The sequence below is a fragment of the Podarcis vaucheri genome (assembly GCF_965113315.1).
Source record: "Podarcis vaucheri genome assembly, chromosome: 18".
Lineage (NCBI taxonomy): Eukaryota > Metazoa > Chordata > Lepidosauria > Squamata > Lacertidae > Podarcis > Podarcis vaucheri.
Genome location: NC_138756.1, coordinates 12,011,973 through 12,028,331, shown reverse-complemented (window position 1 = coordinate 12,028,331; position 16,359 = coordinate 12,011,973). Strand labels below are relative to the sequence as shown.

The following is a 16,359-nucleotide window of genomic DNA, read 5'->3' as shown; positions in this document are numbered from 1 at the left end:
CAAGACAAGCAGCGGTCTTTTCCCGAAGCACCCTGGTTAGCTTGAACCTAACCTGTCCTTTTGGCTCTCTTCCTCTCGTCCCCCCCCCCCCCCGGCAGTCTCTCGACGGACAAAACATCTACAACGCCTGCTGCACACTCCGCATCGACTTCTCCAAGCTCACCAGCCTCAACGTGAAATACAACAACGACAAGAGCAGGGACTATACCCGGCCAGATCTGCCTTCTGGAGACAGCCAGCCCTCCCTCGACCAGACCATGGCAGCTGCTTTTGGTGAGGGGCGGGTTGGGGCGTGTGATGGGGGTGAGGATTGGCTTCGGAAACATGCTGTGAACTGGGAAGAGTTTTCCAAAGCTCCCCTTAGCTGTAGATTCAGAGACTGGGGGGCAAGCTGCTCTTAGCTTCAGCCCTTTTCCGCCTGCCTGTCATAGTGGCAGTAGTAATGGCCTACCCTACAGGGTGGTTGTAGAGAGTCATCGCCATAGCAAGGCATGAAAAGTGACAGTGGCTGCAAGTTCCCTTTATGTGTCCAGCTTGGAAGAATAGACCCCTGCTGGATTTGTCCAGTATCCTAATCTCATGGCAGCCAACAAAATAGATCTTACAGGAAGCATGACCCTTTAATGCAAAACGTCCTTTAATTTTTGACACTAGGGTGGGCAGAATTCTAGGAATACAGTCGTACCTTGGTCTTCAAACAGCTTAGTTCTCAGACGTTTTGACTCCTGAACGCCGCAAACCCGGAAGTGACTGTTCCGGTTTGCAAACGATTTTTGGAAGCCGAACGTCTGGCGGGGCTTCTGATTGGCTGCAGGAGTTTCCTGCAGCCAGTCAGGAGCCATGCTTTGGTTTCCGAACATTTTGGAAGTCGAACGGACTTCCAGAATGGATTCCGTTTGACTTCCAGGGTACGACTGTAATTAAAACTCCATGTTTAGTCAGAAATAAGATTGTTTAGTGAGGCAGATGCAAAATGTATGTGCCTTAGCTTTGTATAAGTAAAGTTGTGGGTATGCTCAGTGCGGGAGAGTGAGTTGCAAACTGTTGTTTTACAGCAGGGGTGGCTAACCTCTGTCCCCTTGAGACAAGGTTCGTTTTGTTGGGTCTCCCAGGGAAGGCACCCAGAACTGATGGGGGGCGCAGTTTCCCCCTTTAGCTTGCATGACGCTTAAAGACTGCTGCTTTGTAAGTCTGCGACATCATTCTTGCTGCCCCTTTCTGATCCGTACGAAACCTAAATAACAGGTCCCCTTGTTCCTTCTTTTTATTTTTGTAGGTGCTCCAGGGATCATTTCTGCCTCTCCTTACACAGGGGCCGGCTTCCCACCCGCTTTTGCGATTCCTCAGGCTGCAGGTACTGCTCCTTTTTGAGGCTGCTGCCTTTTCCCAAACGCCGCTCGCACGGTTCTGCCGTACAGATGCCGGCAGCTCCTTCCCCTTCACCCTTACGGTCTCTAAGAGTCCAAAACGAAGCCAGCAGATCAGGGGCAACCCGTCTGGGGAGCTGAGGAAAGGAAGAGATTACAAAGTCTTTGAACATAATCTGCGTTAGGCAGACCTCGGGGTTTCAGCATTTAAGCCCCTGGTTTGGTTTTTTTTAAAAAAAATAGTTGTCATCCTTGAAGATCCCCAAATTTCCTCTTTGGTTATTAGGGCTGGTTTCCTCTCTTTTTAACATCCCAACACTGATCTCACAAAGAGGAGGTGGGTAGGAACCGCACAGAAGTAATAATAATAATTATTTATTATTATTTATACCCCGCCCATCTGGCTGAGTTTCCCCAGCCACTCTGGGCGAATACTTAAGTGAATACTTAAGCCCAGTGAATACTTAAGCGGCCATCCAAAATGAGCAAGGAGAGATGGCTAGAATTACACTCAAGGCAAAAGGCTTTTGTATATAACTTGAAAAGCTAAGAAAGCTGCAGCAGGGGGAAGCCAGGGCAAAATGCTGTGGCGTGGAGTGTTCCTTTTTAGGGGTGCCAGCTAGCATTGCCCCCCCTTCCAGGATATTCTCTCCCCCCAAAAAAACAAATCTGTATTTGTTTCCCCAACAGATGCTCAGCATTCCATAGCCAGAGGCTCCCTCTATTTCCCCAAAGTCCTTTTTTTTGTACTACTTGCAAAATCTGGGAGATTTCCCCCAAGTGTGCCAACGTCCTCGTGGGTACGATCCTGCCCGTACTCTGCCGGCCACTAAGGGTTCGGCTTTTGTATGGCAGCAAACAGATATTTGGCCAAAGGAAATTTGTACGAAGAAATTTGGACGGGGTTACCAAGGGCAGAATTTTGGGGGGTGGGAAGGATCACAGACCGTCCTGAGATTCACTGCTGCTTTTGGGGTAAGGACCCTAGTAGCAGTTGGTGTAAGTGTCTAGGCAATCGAGGGTGAGATTCTTTGTTTCTGAAGCTTGCTGCGCATAACGGCAGTCCGGGGGGGGGCGGTGTCTGTGTGACGGTGCGCATATATTGATAATGCTCGGCCCCTGTACCTGTCTCTCCCTGCCCGTGGTGTAATCCCATGGGAAAACGGCAGAACCAGCCAGCCCCCCCCCTTATTTGTGTGCTGTGGCGTACAACAGGTAAAACGTGCCTTTCGAGCGAGGAATTTTGACGAGTGGTAACACGCAAGGGGGCTCTTCAAACAAGCTGGTGTTCGGACGCCTGCTTTTGAAAGGCCCCCTTCTGAAAACGAAACCCTTGTAGAATATATATGTGCGTATATATATATATTTTTAAAATGCCTGGAATGCACACAGCTGTGGTTTGGTATGTGCATGATCCGACTGAATGAGGCACTTCCAGGCATGTATTGGTGGAAAGACCCCTTAGGAATGCACCGCTTTTTGTGTGTGTCGCACCCCCCTTTCCCCTGCTTCTCTCCCCAGTGGTGGAATTTTTTGCTTTAGATAAACCCGTGGAATGTTGCTGAATCCAGTTCGGAAACCAGACACACCTAGAGCTTGTCTGGTTGCCCCCCCCCCCAGCACCCAAGGAGAGAGAAAAATGCCTTCCCCACCCCCCAACTCTTGCCAGAAGCCCGAGAGCACAAATGCAGAACTGGAGAGGCTCTGTGGCCCTTTGCGTTGAGGGAGGATGGGGGCGCCGAGACGCAAACCCCCTCTCTCCAAAGAAGCACCGTGGGTCAGCCCCACGGGGTGTCGGCCGAGGATGCGCTGTGGACTTCCATTCACTGGTTAATACGCTTTAATTTTTCCAGGCCTCTCAGTCCCCAATGTACACGGAGCTCTTGCTCCTTTGGGGATCCCTTCAGCAGCGGCCGCCGCAGCAGCCGCAGGGCGGATTGCAATTCCCGGCCTTTCCGGGGGTGGGAACTCCGTTCTGCTGGTTAGCAATTTGAACGCCGAGGTTAGTGGAAGCCTTGTAATCATCTTCTGTCCAACTTTACTATCTCATATATATATATATCTATATTATTATTTACTTTTGCTTCTTCCAGTTACTTTCTGCTCTCGCCTATCTCTCCAGTCGCTTCTCACGAAATACTTTAACGCTGAAGCGTCACAATGCCAAACACCTTTCCTTTCTTTGAACTGGAATGCGATAAAATGAGGGGGGAATGAACGGGCAGCCTGGTGTAATTCTTAAGTGGGTGACTTAAAGCAAGAAGGGGGGTGAAGCTGCCGCTCCCCAGACATTGCTGGACCCCCAATTCCTATTGCCAGAGGTTTCCCATCCCTGACTTAAAAGAGACACAGGTGGAAGCCTTTATAAACCATTGCCTTCTTCCTTGCCTTACCAAGCGCAAAGGTTTAGCTGGTCTGCTCTCACTCCCAACAGCAAAAAATTCAGAATGTGAAATCTCCCGCTAAGCTTTTGTCTCTACTTGGGTCGACCTCACAGTAGCCCAGATCCTCCCCTTTGGTTTTTCCCTTTGGCATGTCATGACTTTTTAAGAACTCTTCAGTTGGAGTGACGATGTGGCTTCTGTCCCCTTCATGGGTATCTTAATTCCTTGCCCTCCCCTCCCCTTGCCAGCTTTAGCTTCATTTTACCTTTTGCAAGTTATATATTTCCTTTGTCATGCATTGGTACATTCCCACCTTTGACCGAAATTCCTTTAAAGTTGTTGGTGTTGTTGTGCCTTACTTAATTTTTGCTCCTTAACTTTTAAAAACATTTTTAAGTTCCATTTTAACATTCCCACCCCACCCCCCTTTCCCCCTTTTTTGAGTTGGAACATTTGGCTGCCTTGCAAACTGAGGCTCTCGAGGCAAACAAAAAACGAAGCCTGGTATTTTCTGTGTAAAATAAAAGGATGCAATTCAGCAGGGACCCACTTTGCCTTTGAAGTGGGTTTCTGTGAAATTGCATTCAGGTGTTATTGCAATGTGTTTGTGTACATTGCTTGAGCCCCCCCGGTGCTTGAAACTGACAAGGCTGTGGCCAGAATCTTGGATTTCTGCTTATCTTGGTTGTTTCAGAAGCTCCAAAGCAGAGACATGGATGAGAGAACCACTATAAAATTAAAAAAAAAAACTTAATAGGAAAATAACCAATCTCAATCTGTTTTGCTATGTCTTTTTCTGTCCACTATAACTGCTTTTTTCAGAGCATGAGGTGCTGCCAGCAATTCATCAACTTAATGTGTAAGCTTTCGCCTAAACAAAAAAGGTTTTTAGGAGATGCCCAGAAGAGATTCAGTGTAGGAATGAAAAATCACAGGAGACGCGAGTGGCGCTGTGAGTTAAACCACAGAGCCTAGGGCTTACCGATCAGAAGGTCGGCGGTTCGAATCCCCGCGACGGGGTGAGTTCCGTTGCTCGGTCCCTGCTCCTGCCAACCTAGCAGTTTGAAAGCACGTCAAAGTAGATAAATAGGTACCGCTCTGGTGGGAAGGTAAACAGCGTTTCCGTGCGCTGCTCTGGTTCTCCAGAAGCAGCTTAGTTATGCTGGCCACATGACCCGGAAGCTGTACGCCGGCTCCCTCGGCCAGTAAAGCGAGATGAGCGCCGCAACCCCAGAGTCGGTCATGACTGGACCTAATGGTCAGGGGTCCCTTTACCTTTTTACTCTGATTGTCACGAACACTGGAACTAACCCTTAGTCTTCAGCCTGATGGGACCTTGAGCCCTGGCAACTAGAAACCCCTCTCCTCATTCACTAGCAAAAGAGGGCATGGAGGGGTGGTCTGCCTTGAGTAGCTCCCCTGAAGTGACAGACCAGAGAGAGTGCAGCGTTGAGCTCCCAGATAGATCCTTGAATTCTTGAGCCTGTTGGAAACAACATTGGCTAGGAGGAGCATGCAAGGGACTTAGCCGCATTCTTGCTGCTTGTAGCCAAAGGGCCGTTATAGTATAAATCACAGGGGGGAAAGCAGGGAGGTGGGTTAAAACATACCATTAAGCAGTTAGTGGGGTTCTGCCACAGAATGTAAAAATCAGCGAAATGTCCAATGAACAATAAGCCGGTTGTTCCGCCACAATCCACTTCCTTGAGAGAGAAACCATTTGGGGCATAGGGATGCTATGAGGCAGGATGGAGGTAACCCTGATCATTGCCCTCTTTTAGAGTGGAGGCGAGCAGCCTTTTTTTGGCCCGGCAGGCCAGGTCTTTTAACCACCCCCTCAACCCTGCTGGCCGACTTTCGACAGGTGGGTAGGACCGCCTGGTGGCAGAATGGCCTCAGGGCGATCGACACCTCTACCAGAAAACTGCATTATACGCTAGGAGTCTGAGAGTCTTTAGGGAGAGGAGAAGGAGTTACAGAATCTGAACGCAGCTGCCCATTTTTTGTGCCGCAGTTGTTTCCCAGGAAGCCCATGCAAGCACAGCCATCGGCTGTGTCGTTGCCTGCAAAACTCTGCACCTCCAATCTCAAAACGTGGCCGCCACGTTCTCTTGAAAAGCCCTGGTGCTTTTGCCTGTCCCTTAGGCGAATTGCTGAGCAGCTCCTCTCGCCTCTTGCGTGTATGTTCCTTCGACGCTCCCTCATCCATCCAGCTTCTCTCCTTTTGGGCTAAAAACCTCGATACCTGTAGTGAAGCTGTGAACTAACGTCTCCTCGACCTTTTTATTTTTTCCATTGCTTGTATAATCAGTGTTGTAGAAACTTAATCTGTGCATACTGTTTGGAGAGGCAGTGTTCTCCAGAGGGAATCCTCCCGTTCCCCACCACCACCACCACCACCAGGACCCACCAGTATCGATATGGCAGGTGGCTAGTCCGCAGACCCTTCTCCAAACCTTGATCAGTTCCTGCGCTGGAGTTTCCTGGCGTCGAGTCGGGGAACCTTTTTGTAAGCGGAAGGGGGGAAAGCTCAGTTGCGCTCAGGGGAAATGCGAGCTCCACCAGGCAACTCCCTGGCTTACAAAGAATGCTGAACTCAGGCCGCCTCCATCATCACAGCCTGCCGTACTGAAAAGGGGTTCAGTGGGGCAGGCCTTTTGTGGCGTCCCCCAGATGCTGTTGGCACGAGGGTCCTCCCATTGTCCCCAGTCAGTTTGGCCAAGTCTCCAGGGGTGGTTAGCGTTACAACCTGGCAACATCTGGGGAATAATAATAATAATTTATACCCCGCCCATCTGGCTGGGTTTCCCCAGCAACTCTGGGCAGCTTCCAACAGAATATTAAAACACAATAACCTATTGAGCATTAAAAGCTTCCCTAAACGGGGCTGCCTTCAGATGTCTTCTAAAAGTCTGGTAGTTGTTGTTCTCTTTGGCATCTGGTGGGAGGGCGTTCCACAGGGAGGGAGCCACCACCGAGAAGGCCCTCTGCCCGGTTCCCCGTAACGGCTTCTCGCAGGGAGGGAACCGCCTGAAGGCCCTCGGGAGAGGGACCCCGGTGTCCGGGCTGGAGACGCTCCTTCAGGTCTACTGGGCCGTTTAGGGCTTTCAAGGCCAGCACCAACACTTTGAATTGTGCTCAGAAACGTACTTGTGTCCTGGAGGCTGACCTGGACCCTTTTGAAAACCTGCCTCCCTTGTCACCCCACGTGACTGTTATATGTGGTCACGATCCGGAGTTTGTCCTCTTGCCTGTGAATCCCTCTGTTGCAATACTGCCTCTCCCTCTTAGTTATACCTTACTTAAGTAAAGTGCTCTTCTTTTTACTGTTGTGTTCCACTAGGTTTAAACAAAAAAAACCAAAAACCAACCAACCACAACCTATTAACTAGTTTTTCCTCTGTAAAACCGAAGTATTGTACGTTTTTTAGAAATCTATAAATCTTTTACTGATGGAACACTACATATTTCTTTTATGTATTTACTGACCTATGTTTTTTGCTACTTTTTTTTTTCCTTTTCTCTCCACCCCCATCCCTCAATTATTATTATTTTTTTCCCCCCTTCTCCCCCGATCCGGAATTTCTTTGCCAACTGACTGCACGGTACTTCTGCTTCCTGTTGTTGCTTGAAACAAATATATTTTTTATATATTTTTTTAAAAAAATACCCCCCTCAAACCAAAACAAACAAACAAAAAAAAACCTTCCTGCTCTTCGGAAACCAACCTGCCCTTCAATATTAACCATCTTGAAAACTTCATCATCCATCAACCAATTTCGCCATTTCCTGCGGGGACTCTACCTTTCCTTCGTTGTCGACGATTTACGCAACCTTCGCTCTCCCCTCCGATTCCTTACCTCTTCCCTGTCTCTCCGCTGCCTTGCCTCTGCTGTTCTCTAAAGAGAGTTACACCCCAATGCCTCTTTATTCTTTTCGGTACGTTATCATTCACACTTTTTTTATTACCTTTTTAAAAATGTTATTATTTCACTTTGAGGTTTTGCTTTTCGGTGGGGGGTGGGGAAGGGGCGGCGGGATGGGTTTTGCCGCTTCGATCGGATGCTTTTTTATTATTTGCGTTACCCTAGCTTTAGTTATTTCCCCCGTTTTTAAATCATTTTTTTGTTTCGTACATCATCGTGCATGGTTTTGATTGCTTTGCATGCCTGTTTCGTTGGGTCAGGAAGAGAGAGCATGTGCAGATTTGCCCCTCCTGGCCTCCACGGGTCACTTTTTGGGGCCACTACTCCCCCCCCCCACACAAGATAAAACATGTGTTTTATAACTCCACCTAAAGATCGTTCCACTTTTTTTTCTGCTGCTGGGTCAAGATGTATCCCCAGCAGAGCAAAACCCAACTTTCAAGCGGGAGTGAGAGCAATGTGGGGGGTTTGGAAGTGCCTTGATTGGATTTTGGGCTAGAGGCAAGCGGATTTCGTCCTTGATAACCTCCTTTTTTCCACCACCGCCCCCTCTTCCCTTGCTTCCTCCCAAGGCGTGTATGGTGATGTGCAGAGAGTGAAGATCTTGTTCAATAAGAAAGAAAACGCCTTGGTTCAAATGGCAGATGGCAATCAAGCCCAGCTGGGTAAAGAATAATAATTTATTATTATTATTATTATTTATTATTATTAATCCCCTCTTCTCTGAACGTTGGGGAATAGTAGTGGCGCTAACAAAGGGAGCTGCCTTCTGTGTTGCTGTTTCCTAAATTTGTATACAGTGGTACCTTGGTCCTTGAACAGGCTTGGCTCCCGAAGGCCGCAGACCCGGAAGTAAGTATTCCAGCTTGCAAATGCTTTTCTTGGTTTTCGAACGGTTTCGGGAGTCGAACGGACTCCCAGAACGGATTACGTTCAAGAACCAAGGTACCACTGTCCTGCCCGTTCAGCTTAAGATTGTGGGACGCTTCACAACATAAGAATACAATTGTGAAGCCACCAAATAGATAGCAAAACAATATGAGAACAAGAGCCCCCATCCCCTGCAACAGATAGATCGAAAAGGCCATGGAATCAGCCAAAGGTCTGGTTGAGGAGAATCATTTTTGCCCGGCTCCTGTAGATACATACTGAAGATTTAGGGGCCCGTGTGTAGGGTAAAATTGCTCCAGCCAACGCAAAGGGGTTGGATCCAGAGTTGCCCTCCTGCAATTGGAAGGGCTCCTTCGATCCACAGGAGGGACAGAGAAGCAGTGGGGTTTTGCATTTGGGAAAGTCGGGAGGCGATTTCTGCCATTTCCCACAGAGCTCTCAGCACCACCTTGGTCCGTTAATCTCAGTGGGTCTGCTGTGAGTAAGAGTTACCGTATTTTTTGCTCTATAAGACTCACTTTTTCCCTCCTAAAAAGTAAGGGGAAATGCGTGTGCATCTTATGGGGCGAATGCAGGCTGCGCAGCTATCCCAGAAGCCAGAACAGCAGGAGGGATTGCTGCTTTCGCTGCGCAGCGATCCCTCTTGCTGTTCTGGCTTCTGAGATTCAGAATATATATTTTTCCTTGTTTTCCTCCTCCGAAAACTAGGTGCGTCTTACAGAGCGAAAAATACATTAGTTTGATGCGACCACCACCGTTCCTCTGCCCCTGGGCATTTCAGCAAAGCCAGACTGTTGGTTTCTCTAGCTTACGATCAGCACCTGGGGTTGGGGGTGGGGTGTTTCTCCAGCGTTTCCTCTTGCCTCCCCCCAAAAAAAACCTTTTGTGGGGCACATCTGGGTCTGCTCTGCCCTCTGAACATAGATACAGCCCCATCGTTTCCTTAACACGCACTCTCTTTCTCTCTCTCTCCAGCCATGAGCCACCTCAATGGTCAAAAGCTTCACGGAAAGCCCATCCGCATCACTCTGTCAAAGCATCAGACGGTACAATTGCCCCGCGAAGGGCAGGAAGACCAGGGGCTGACCAAGGACTACGGCAACTCTCCCCTCCACCGTTTCAAGAAGCCAGGCTCCAAGAACTTCCAAAACATTTTTCCCCCTTCCGCCACCCTCCATCTCTCCAATATTCCGTAAGTCGTTGCTTTGGCGATCCCTCGTAGCTGAGTAAGATTGCCTTCCATGAACACGGTTCTAGCAGTGAGTCCGTAAGTGACTGTGGAGGCCAGTTCTGGATCCCCATGTCCTTCCACAGTGGGGACATTGGTTTCCGGGCCGGAGTTGATCCTAGTGAGGGTTTGCCAAGTGTGCCTTCCTCTTAGCACCTTTCTCCCTCTTGTCCTGAGTTCGAGTGTCTTCAAAGCCCACGACACCTTTGGTCAAGGCTGTTCTCCAACTGGAGCGCTCGCAGGCCAGTGTTTCCCAGTTGTTGGTGTTTATACTCCATTTTTTTAAGATTTGCCTTGAGAGAGTCTTTGAACCTCTTTTGTTGACCCACCAGCATTACACTTTCCGTTTTGAAGTTCGGAATAGAGGAGTTGCTTTGGAAGACATTTGTTGGTATATCAGGACCTTATATTCCAAGAAGGAAAGCCTCTGGGTTGTTATTTTTTGTAAATGAAACCTTAAGCGTTTTTTTGAGTTCCATATATATTTAATCCCAGAACTCCTTAATTTTTTTGCATGTCTACCACACGTGCAACATAGAGCCCACTCCTTCTCCACATCTCCATCATTTATGTGATACATTTTTGTCTCTCGATGTGTAGCAAGCAGTGAATTTCATGTTGATTTTTCCAGAGATTGTTAAATTGGGCCCTTTGAATGTGTGAAGCAACTCCAGAGCCTGGACCGTAGCCTAATCATATTCCCTTTCTGTTCCCGCAGGCCTTCGATAATCGAAGACGACCTCAAGCTGCTGTTCTCCAGTAACGGCGGGATGGTGAAAGGCTTCAAATTCTTCCAGTAAGTGTGGATCCCCGTTGCCTTGCAGAAGCTGCCGCTGGTAGCAACTCTACTGTGTTGCATTGGGCGGATGAGCTCGGCATTAGAAATTTAAGATGCATTCCTAGAGCCCAGGCAGATTGCCCTCTAAGAACAGGGCTCTGAAATGTCTTCCCTTTTCCTGACATGAGTATCTGCACTGGGCCAGTTGCCTGCGAGTCTAGTTACAGCGTTATTCAGACTGCAGGCTCCTTCTTTCCCCCACACCTCAGAGGGAAGGAGCCGCAACACAGTTTTGATGGGTCCCCCATACCTGATCACCAACATTCCCCTAGTTCAGGGGTCAGCAACCCGCGGCTCCGGAGCCGCATGTGGCTCTTTTACACCTTTGCCGCGGCTCCGGGGCGGATACTAGCGAGGGGAGGAGGCGCATTGTGCGCCCCGACACTCCCCACTGTGGCGGGCGCTGTACTGGCTGTGACGTCGCATGGGGGCGGTGCGTGCGTTAGTCACGCACCGTCCCGACGTCACCTTCCTTCCCGCCCGCCCACTACATTGTAAGGGGCATGTACACTGGTCACTGCATTGAAAGGGTGCATGTACGCTGGTCACTGTTTTGAAGGGGAGTGAAGAACACACACACACAAAAAGGTAACTTGTTAATTTAACGTTTATTTCTATGAGGAGGAGTAATTCTGAGGGGTCAAACAAAGAAATCATAAAAAAGTGACAAAAAAGTTATTTTTATAATGACGAGTTTTGCGGCTCCCAGTTTTTTTTTTCCTTCAGAAACGGGTCCAAGTGGCTCTTTTTGTCTTAAAGGTTGCAGACCCCAGTCCTAGTTCATCGTTTCCCCAATCTGATTTGGGGCACATTTCAAATTCAACCTTGGTTTTGGTCCAGATCACAAAAGCTGGAATGGAGTGGCTAGTCCCAGGGTGAGGCAGCCCGCTAAATGGCCAGCCTTCCCTCTTCAATGTTTGCCATAGGGCTGCAGAGTTGGAAAGGGGTCCCCAAAGGTCATCCAGCCCCACCCCCGGGATTGCCTGCTCCTGCCCTCTCTCTCTTCCTTGGCCTTGAACTTGGAATGAGTATCTCACGCGCGGTCTCTGCGTGCGCTCCCCCCTTCTCTGACCCAGAACGCTTTTGTTTCCCCGGGCAGGAAAGACCGCAAGATGGCTCTCATCCAAATGAGCTCCGTCGACGAGGCCATCCAATCGCTCATCGACCTCCACAACCACGACCTGGGCGAAAACCACCACTTGCGCGTCTCCTTCTCAAAGTCCACCATCTAGGCGGGGGTTTTCCGGAGGTGCCCGCGCGGCAGAATATGGACCCTGACTGAGAAAACAAAACAAAACAAAAAAAGCCGTCGCCGTCGCCACCCTTCCTGGTGGCCTCGGCGTCCTTTTTCCCCAAGGGCTGGGCCACCGGCATGGGGGTGGGACAACTTTCGTCATTCCAGAAACAAAATAAGAAGCCACTTTAAAGAGAGAGAGAGAGATTGAGATTGCAGCAGAAGTGACCTTAAAAAGACAACAGATTTTATTTTTTTAAAGATGAAACAGTTTACCGGGTGTTCCTTTTTATAAAAAGAGAAATGCAAGTTCTTAATTCACGTCGCTATAACCTTTCTTGCAGTGAGTGGGGTTGACTATAAATAGATTTGACCAAGAAAAAAACTAAACCATAAACTTAGAAGTTTACAGTTCTTGGTTAAGAAGCCTCTCCGGGAGTTTCTCCCCCCCTTAAGAAAATAACGAAATCCCACCCATTCCCAGAAAGCTGACCAGCTTCACAGCAATGCCTTTTATCTTGAATCTGACCCTTTCTTAAAATACATTTTTTTCCTGAACACAGATGCCTTCCTTTGTTGGGGGGGGAGCCCTTCCCCCCCAAGCCTTGCATCAAGCATCCTGTGCCTTAGAAGCTTTTTCTGTAAAAATAAAAGGGGGGGGGAGCAGCCATTGGGGAAATTCTTTAAAGTTGCGAAGAGGGGGGTGGGTGGCGGATAAAGCATTACCTTCCTCTAATATATCTCTGCGTAAAACGTATCTTAACTCGCAGACTGAGTTGGGTTTCCTCCAGCCCGCAAAGTTCGCAAAAATCGGGCCGATAATGTATTTGTGCTTGAATTGGGGGGGGGCGTCCTTTGCCCCATCAGTCCTCTTTTCGCATTAAGTATTCCCCAAAGCTGCGGAAACTGTAAATTAGTTAAACCGGAGCAGCCAGCTTCTCCAAATCTGTGTTCAGAATCTTAATTTGGGCCTCATCCTATAAAAGGGTTGGTTTCAGATTCCTTTGTAACCTCGATTTCACCCTTTAACCACCAGCATATATCTCCGATCTCAAGCTATTAGTAGTTTCAGCTTCTTGTTTTAACCCCTTTTCTACTATAATTTTGTTCTACAATGCAGTCTTACCTTTGCCTAGCAATATTTCCAGTTGACCAAATATTCTAATTAATTCATACGTATATATCTATATATGCAAAATGCAATAGCGTAACTTTTTTTATATATAGATGGTATAAATATATCTAAACCTGCTCTTTCTATTACCCATGTATCCTGTACTCTTGTAATTTTTTTTTTCTTCGTTCGTAAGCTGGAAAAAAAAACCCCAACTAGCACATAATTTTAGTTTTATCAAGATGAAGTCGTTTCCGAAGATTAACGTTGTACTTTGAAGAAGTATTTAAAGTAGCAAATTCGAGAGAAGGAAAGGACCCACATTTAAAAGGAGTCATCTTACTGTAATAATCCAAGCTTATCTATATTATTTAAAGAAATGCAAATTGCTTTCTTCCTCTGCACCAAGATAGTACCTAAAAACACAATTCTTCTGTGACCTCCAACTTTCCCGGGTTGATATATTGCCTTCTTTATATTCCGATGTTGCCTTACATTTCCCTCTTGGCTCATGTGAGATTTTAAGATAACCAGAATCTTTGTACTTAATATCAGGGTTATAGTTCCTCAAATTGTGGACCAAAGCTGTTGTTCGTTTTTTTTTCTTCTTTCTCTTCGACGTATGTGGTGTTGTCTCTCAAGTCGCGCGCGTTCCCTGCTTCGCGGGATCTGTTGTACGACTTGCTTTTTTTCCCTTTTGTCACTGTGGGTTTTGGAAAGGAAAGAAAAAAGTCTTAAATCTTTTTTTTAAAATAATCTATATATCCATCCCAGTATCACGGGGATGCAATCTATGCTGGAGGTGTGTATGGATGTCTTTTTGAGTCAGGATTTGTCCTTGGGTCGCCCACGTAAAGGGGGGGGGGAGAGCCTCTTGGCCGATAGTCCTCCCTGTGCCTCGCAAAAACACCATCCGCGGAAAAGAATCTTGCGCCAGCGGCGAGGGCCGATCTGAAGCCGCTCGCTTTCTCAGCTGACCCTGTGCACATCGCCTTCTGTGCATGTTTTCTTGGGGGAAGAGGCAGGGGGCCGTTTGATTTGGCGGGCGGCCGTCTCCCCTGCCTGCTTGCCCCCCTGGTCTGTAGCTGGCGTCGAGGGCGCAGGTCGGCCTTCCCAGCAAGGTCAGCAGCCGCTCTCCGGGTTGAGAAACGTAGCGCGCCACCCCCTTCGCCCGGCCCTAAAGACAACGGGCTCTGGAGGGGGGAAGAGGGGTCTGGGGTGGGGCAGCTCGTTCAGCGCGGCATGGAGGTCCGTCGCTGCGGGGCCCCCACACCGGTTGATTTAGGAAGAAGGGGGCCACCGTTGGACCGCGCGGCGAGGCACACCCCCCCCCCAGCGGCGCCCAGCAAAAGTACCACTTTAAAAGCTAACCTTGGTTAAGAACGATCTCTAGGGTCGTTTCTATGTTTTAAAAAGCGTGCTTTGCGTCTTGGGGGGGCCGCTCGGACATCACAACCCCTCTCCCCCTGCTGACGTGGTTTTTTTTTCCTTTATAAGAAGTAGCTTGAGAATCAGTCAGCAAACCTTTGAGGACTTCTATATCCGCGTGTGTTGAGTTGGTATGTTTTCAGACGCACACAGGCGTATAGCAGTTTAACTGGGTTGCGGGGGGGAGAAGGGAGTTTCATCTTTCCTTTTCTTTCCTGGTTCCACCCCCCCCCCCTTCTCCTTTTCGATCCTGTGTTTTTTTGCATGTAAATGTGAGTAATGAGGAAAAAAAGGTGTAAATATTTATAATTTTTTATACCTGTTGTAAGACATGAGGGGGCAGCAGAACCCACGTTTTTTGGTAAAACAGATGTATTGTATATTTTGATAACCAGCTTATTACAGGTTCAGTATTGGGGGCTGGGGAGGGCTTGCCATTCGTGTCAGAAATTCCATCGCCTGGCTCACGAGGGGGAAAAAATGTAATGCAAAAAAAGAAAACAAAAAAAAGAAATTAAAACTATTCTATACTGAACGTAGTAGTTTTTCTTCTGTAGCCCATTACTTATTTTCCTTGTTTGGATTGTAGTAAGCAGTCGATTGGCTTATCTGTACTTCTTTTTATTTTGGCTCTCAATAAATGTCTTCTGTATTGTTTGTTTCTGTTTCTTTCCTACTTTTTATTATTGTGCCTTTTTGTTTTTGTTCTCTTTTGTTTTTATGCTCAACTCCCCTTCCTCATATAATTCCAGCTGCCTCCCATTTTATGCACCTATTTTTATTTATTTATTTATTTCCATGCTTCCCTGGGGATGGGGGGAACTCTGCAAGTCTTAAACACATCTCTTTTTTAAAAGTTTCTGGTGGTGAAGAGGGAAAGTTGCTATGCTATAGAGAGACGACTTTCAATGGGGAAAGGTTGGCTGTAGCGCATCAGTATTAACCCTGTCCATCAATTTGCCTTATACTACATTTATTAAGATTTGCCTTGAGACAGTCTTTATACCTCTTTTGTTGGCAACCGGCATTACACTTTCCATTTTTAAGTTTGGAATAGAGTAGTTGCTTTGGAAGACAATAGTCAGGCATCCGCACAACATGACCAGTCCAACGAAGTTGATGTTGAAGAATCATCGCTTTGACACTGGTGATCTTTGCTTCTTCCAGAACATGCCTTAGTTCGCCTGTCTTCCCAAGTGATGTGTAAAAAATTTTGGAGACACCGTTGATGGAATCTTTTGAGGAGTTGGAGATAGTGTTTATAAGTGGTCCATGTTTCACAAGCAGACAGTAAGGTTGGTTTAAAGACTGCCTAAAGGCAAATCTTTAAAAATGTATTATAAGCACCAACAATTGGGAAACACTGGCCTGCGAGCGCTCCAGTTGGAGAACAGCCTTTCCCAAAGGTGTCATGGGCTTTGAAAATAAAAAAATTCCTTCCTGTAGCACCTTAAAGACCAACTAAGTTAGTTCTTGGTATAAGCTTTCGTGTGCATGCACACTTCTTCAGATACACAGGGCTTTGAAGACACTCGAACTCAGGACAAGAGGGAGAAACGTGCTAAGAGGAAGGCATGCTTGGCAAACCCTCACCGGGATCACCTTCTGCCTGGAAACCTATGTCCCTACTGTGGAAGGATGTGGGGATCCAGAATTGACCTCCATAGTCACTTACGGACTCACTGTTAATGTAGCCTTATTGGAGTTCACTGATTGGGTCTGCGTTGCTCCGGGACAGGAGGAAGGAAGTCAAAATGACACCGAGTTGGTTCAAAGAAAGTTTATTCTGCTCTCCGGATAGCAGAAGGCACTTGTGTGATGTCCACAGCAAGTCCAAAGAAATGACAAGTTTCATGCAGTATTTATATCCTCCAGGCACCCTCTCCCTCCTTCCAACCACGTCAGCCTATGTATGCAGGTTGACATCACATATGTTCCTGCTCTGGTAC

General features: G+C 47.7%; 2 protein-coding genes across 3 annotated transcripts in view; both read left to right on the top strand.

Moving 5' to 3' along the window:
* The window catches only part of MISP (mitotic spindle positioning), a 52,991-nt gene extending 45,874 nt beyond the window's left edge, over nucleotides 1–7,117 (top strand). Inside the window, exon 6 of the mRNA XM_082206359.1 lies at nucleotides 6,864–7,117. The gene's annotated coding sequence lies outside the window, so the exon portion shown is untranslated. The remainder of the gene's footprint in view (nucleotides 1–6,863) is intronic.
* PTBP1 (polypyrimidine tract binding protein 1) overlaps nucleotides 1–12,336 on the top strand; it is a 37,246-nt gene extending 24,910 nt beyond the window's left edge. For both annotated transcript variants that reach the window (XM_082206436.1, XM_082206437.1), the window contains 8 exons: nucleotides 99–273; nucleotides 1,277–1,354; nucleotides 3,221–3,369; nucleotides 7,657–7,690; nucleotides 8,250–8,342; nucleotides 9,544–9,760; nucleotides 10,515–10,592; nucleotides 11,734–12,336. In XM_082206436.1, coding sequence (XP_082062562.1) covers nucleotides 99–273; nucleotides 1,277–1,354; nucleotides 3,221–3,369; nucleotides 7,657–7,690; nucleotides 8,250–8,342; nucleotides 9,544–9,760; nucleotides 10,515–10,592; nucleotides 11,734–11,866 — 957 coding nt within the window. In that variant the 3' untranslated portion in view covers nucleotides 11,867–12,336. The remainder of the gene's footprint in view (nucleotides 1–98; nucleotides 274–1,276; nucleotides 1,355–3,220; nucleotides 3,370–7,656; nucleotides 7,691–8,249; nucleotides 8,343–9,543; nucleotides 9,761–10,514; nucleotides 10,593–11,733) is intronic.
* Nucleotides 12,337–16,359: the final 4,023 nt, after the last annotated feature.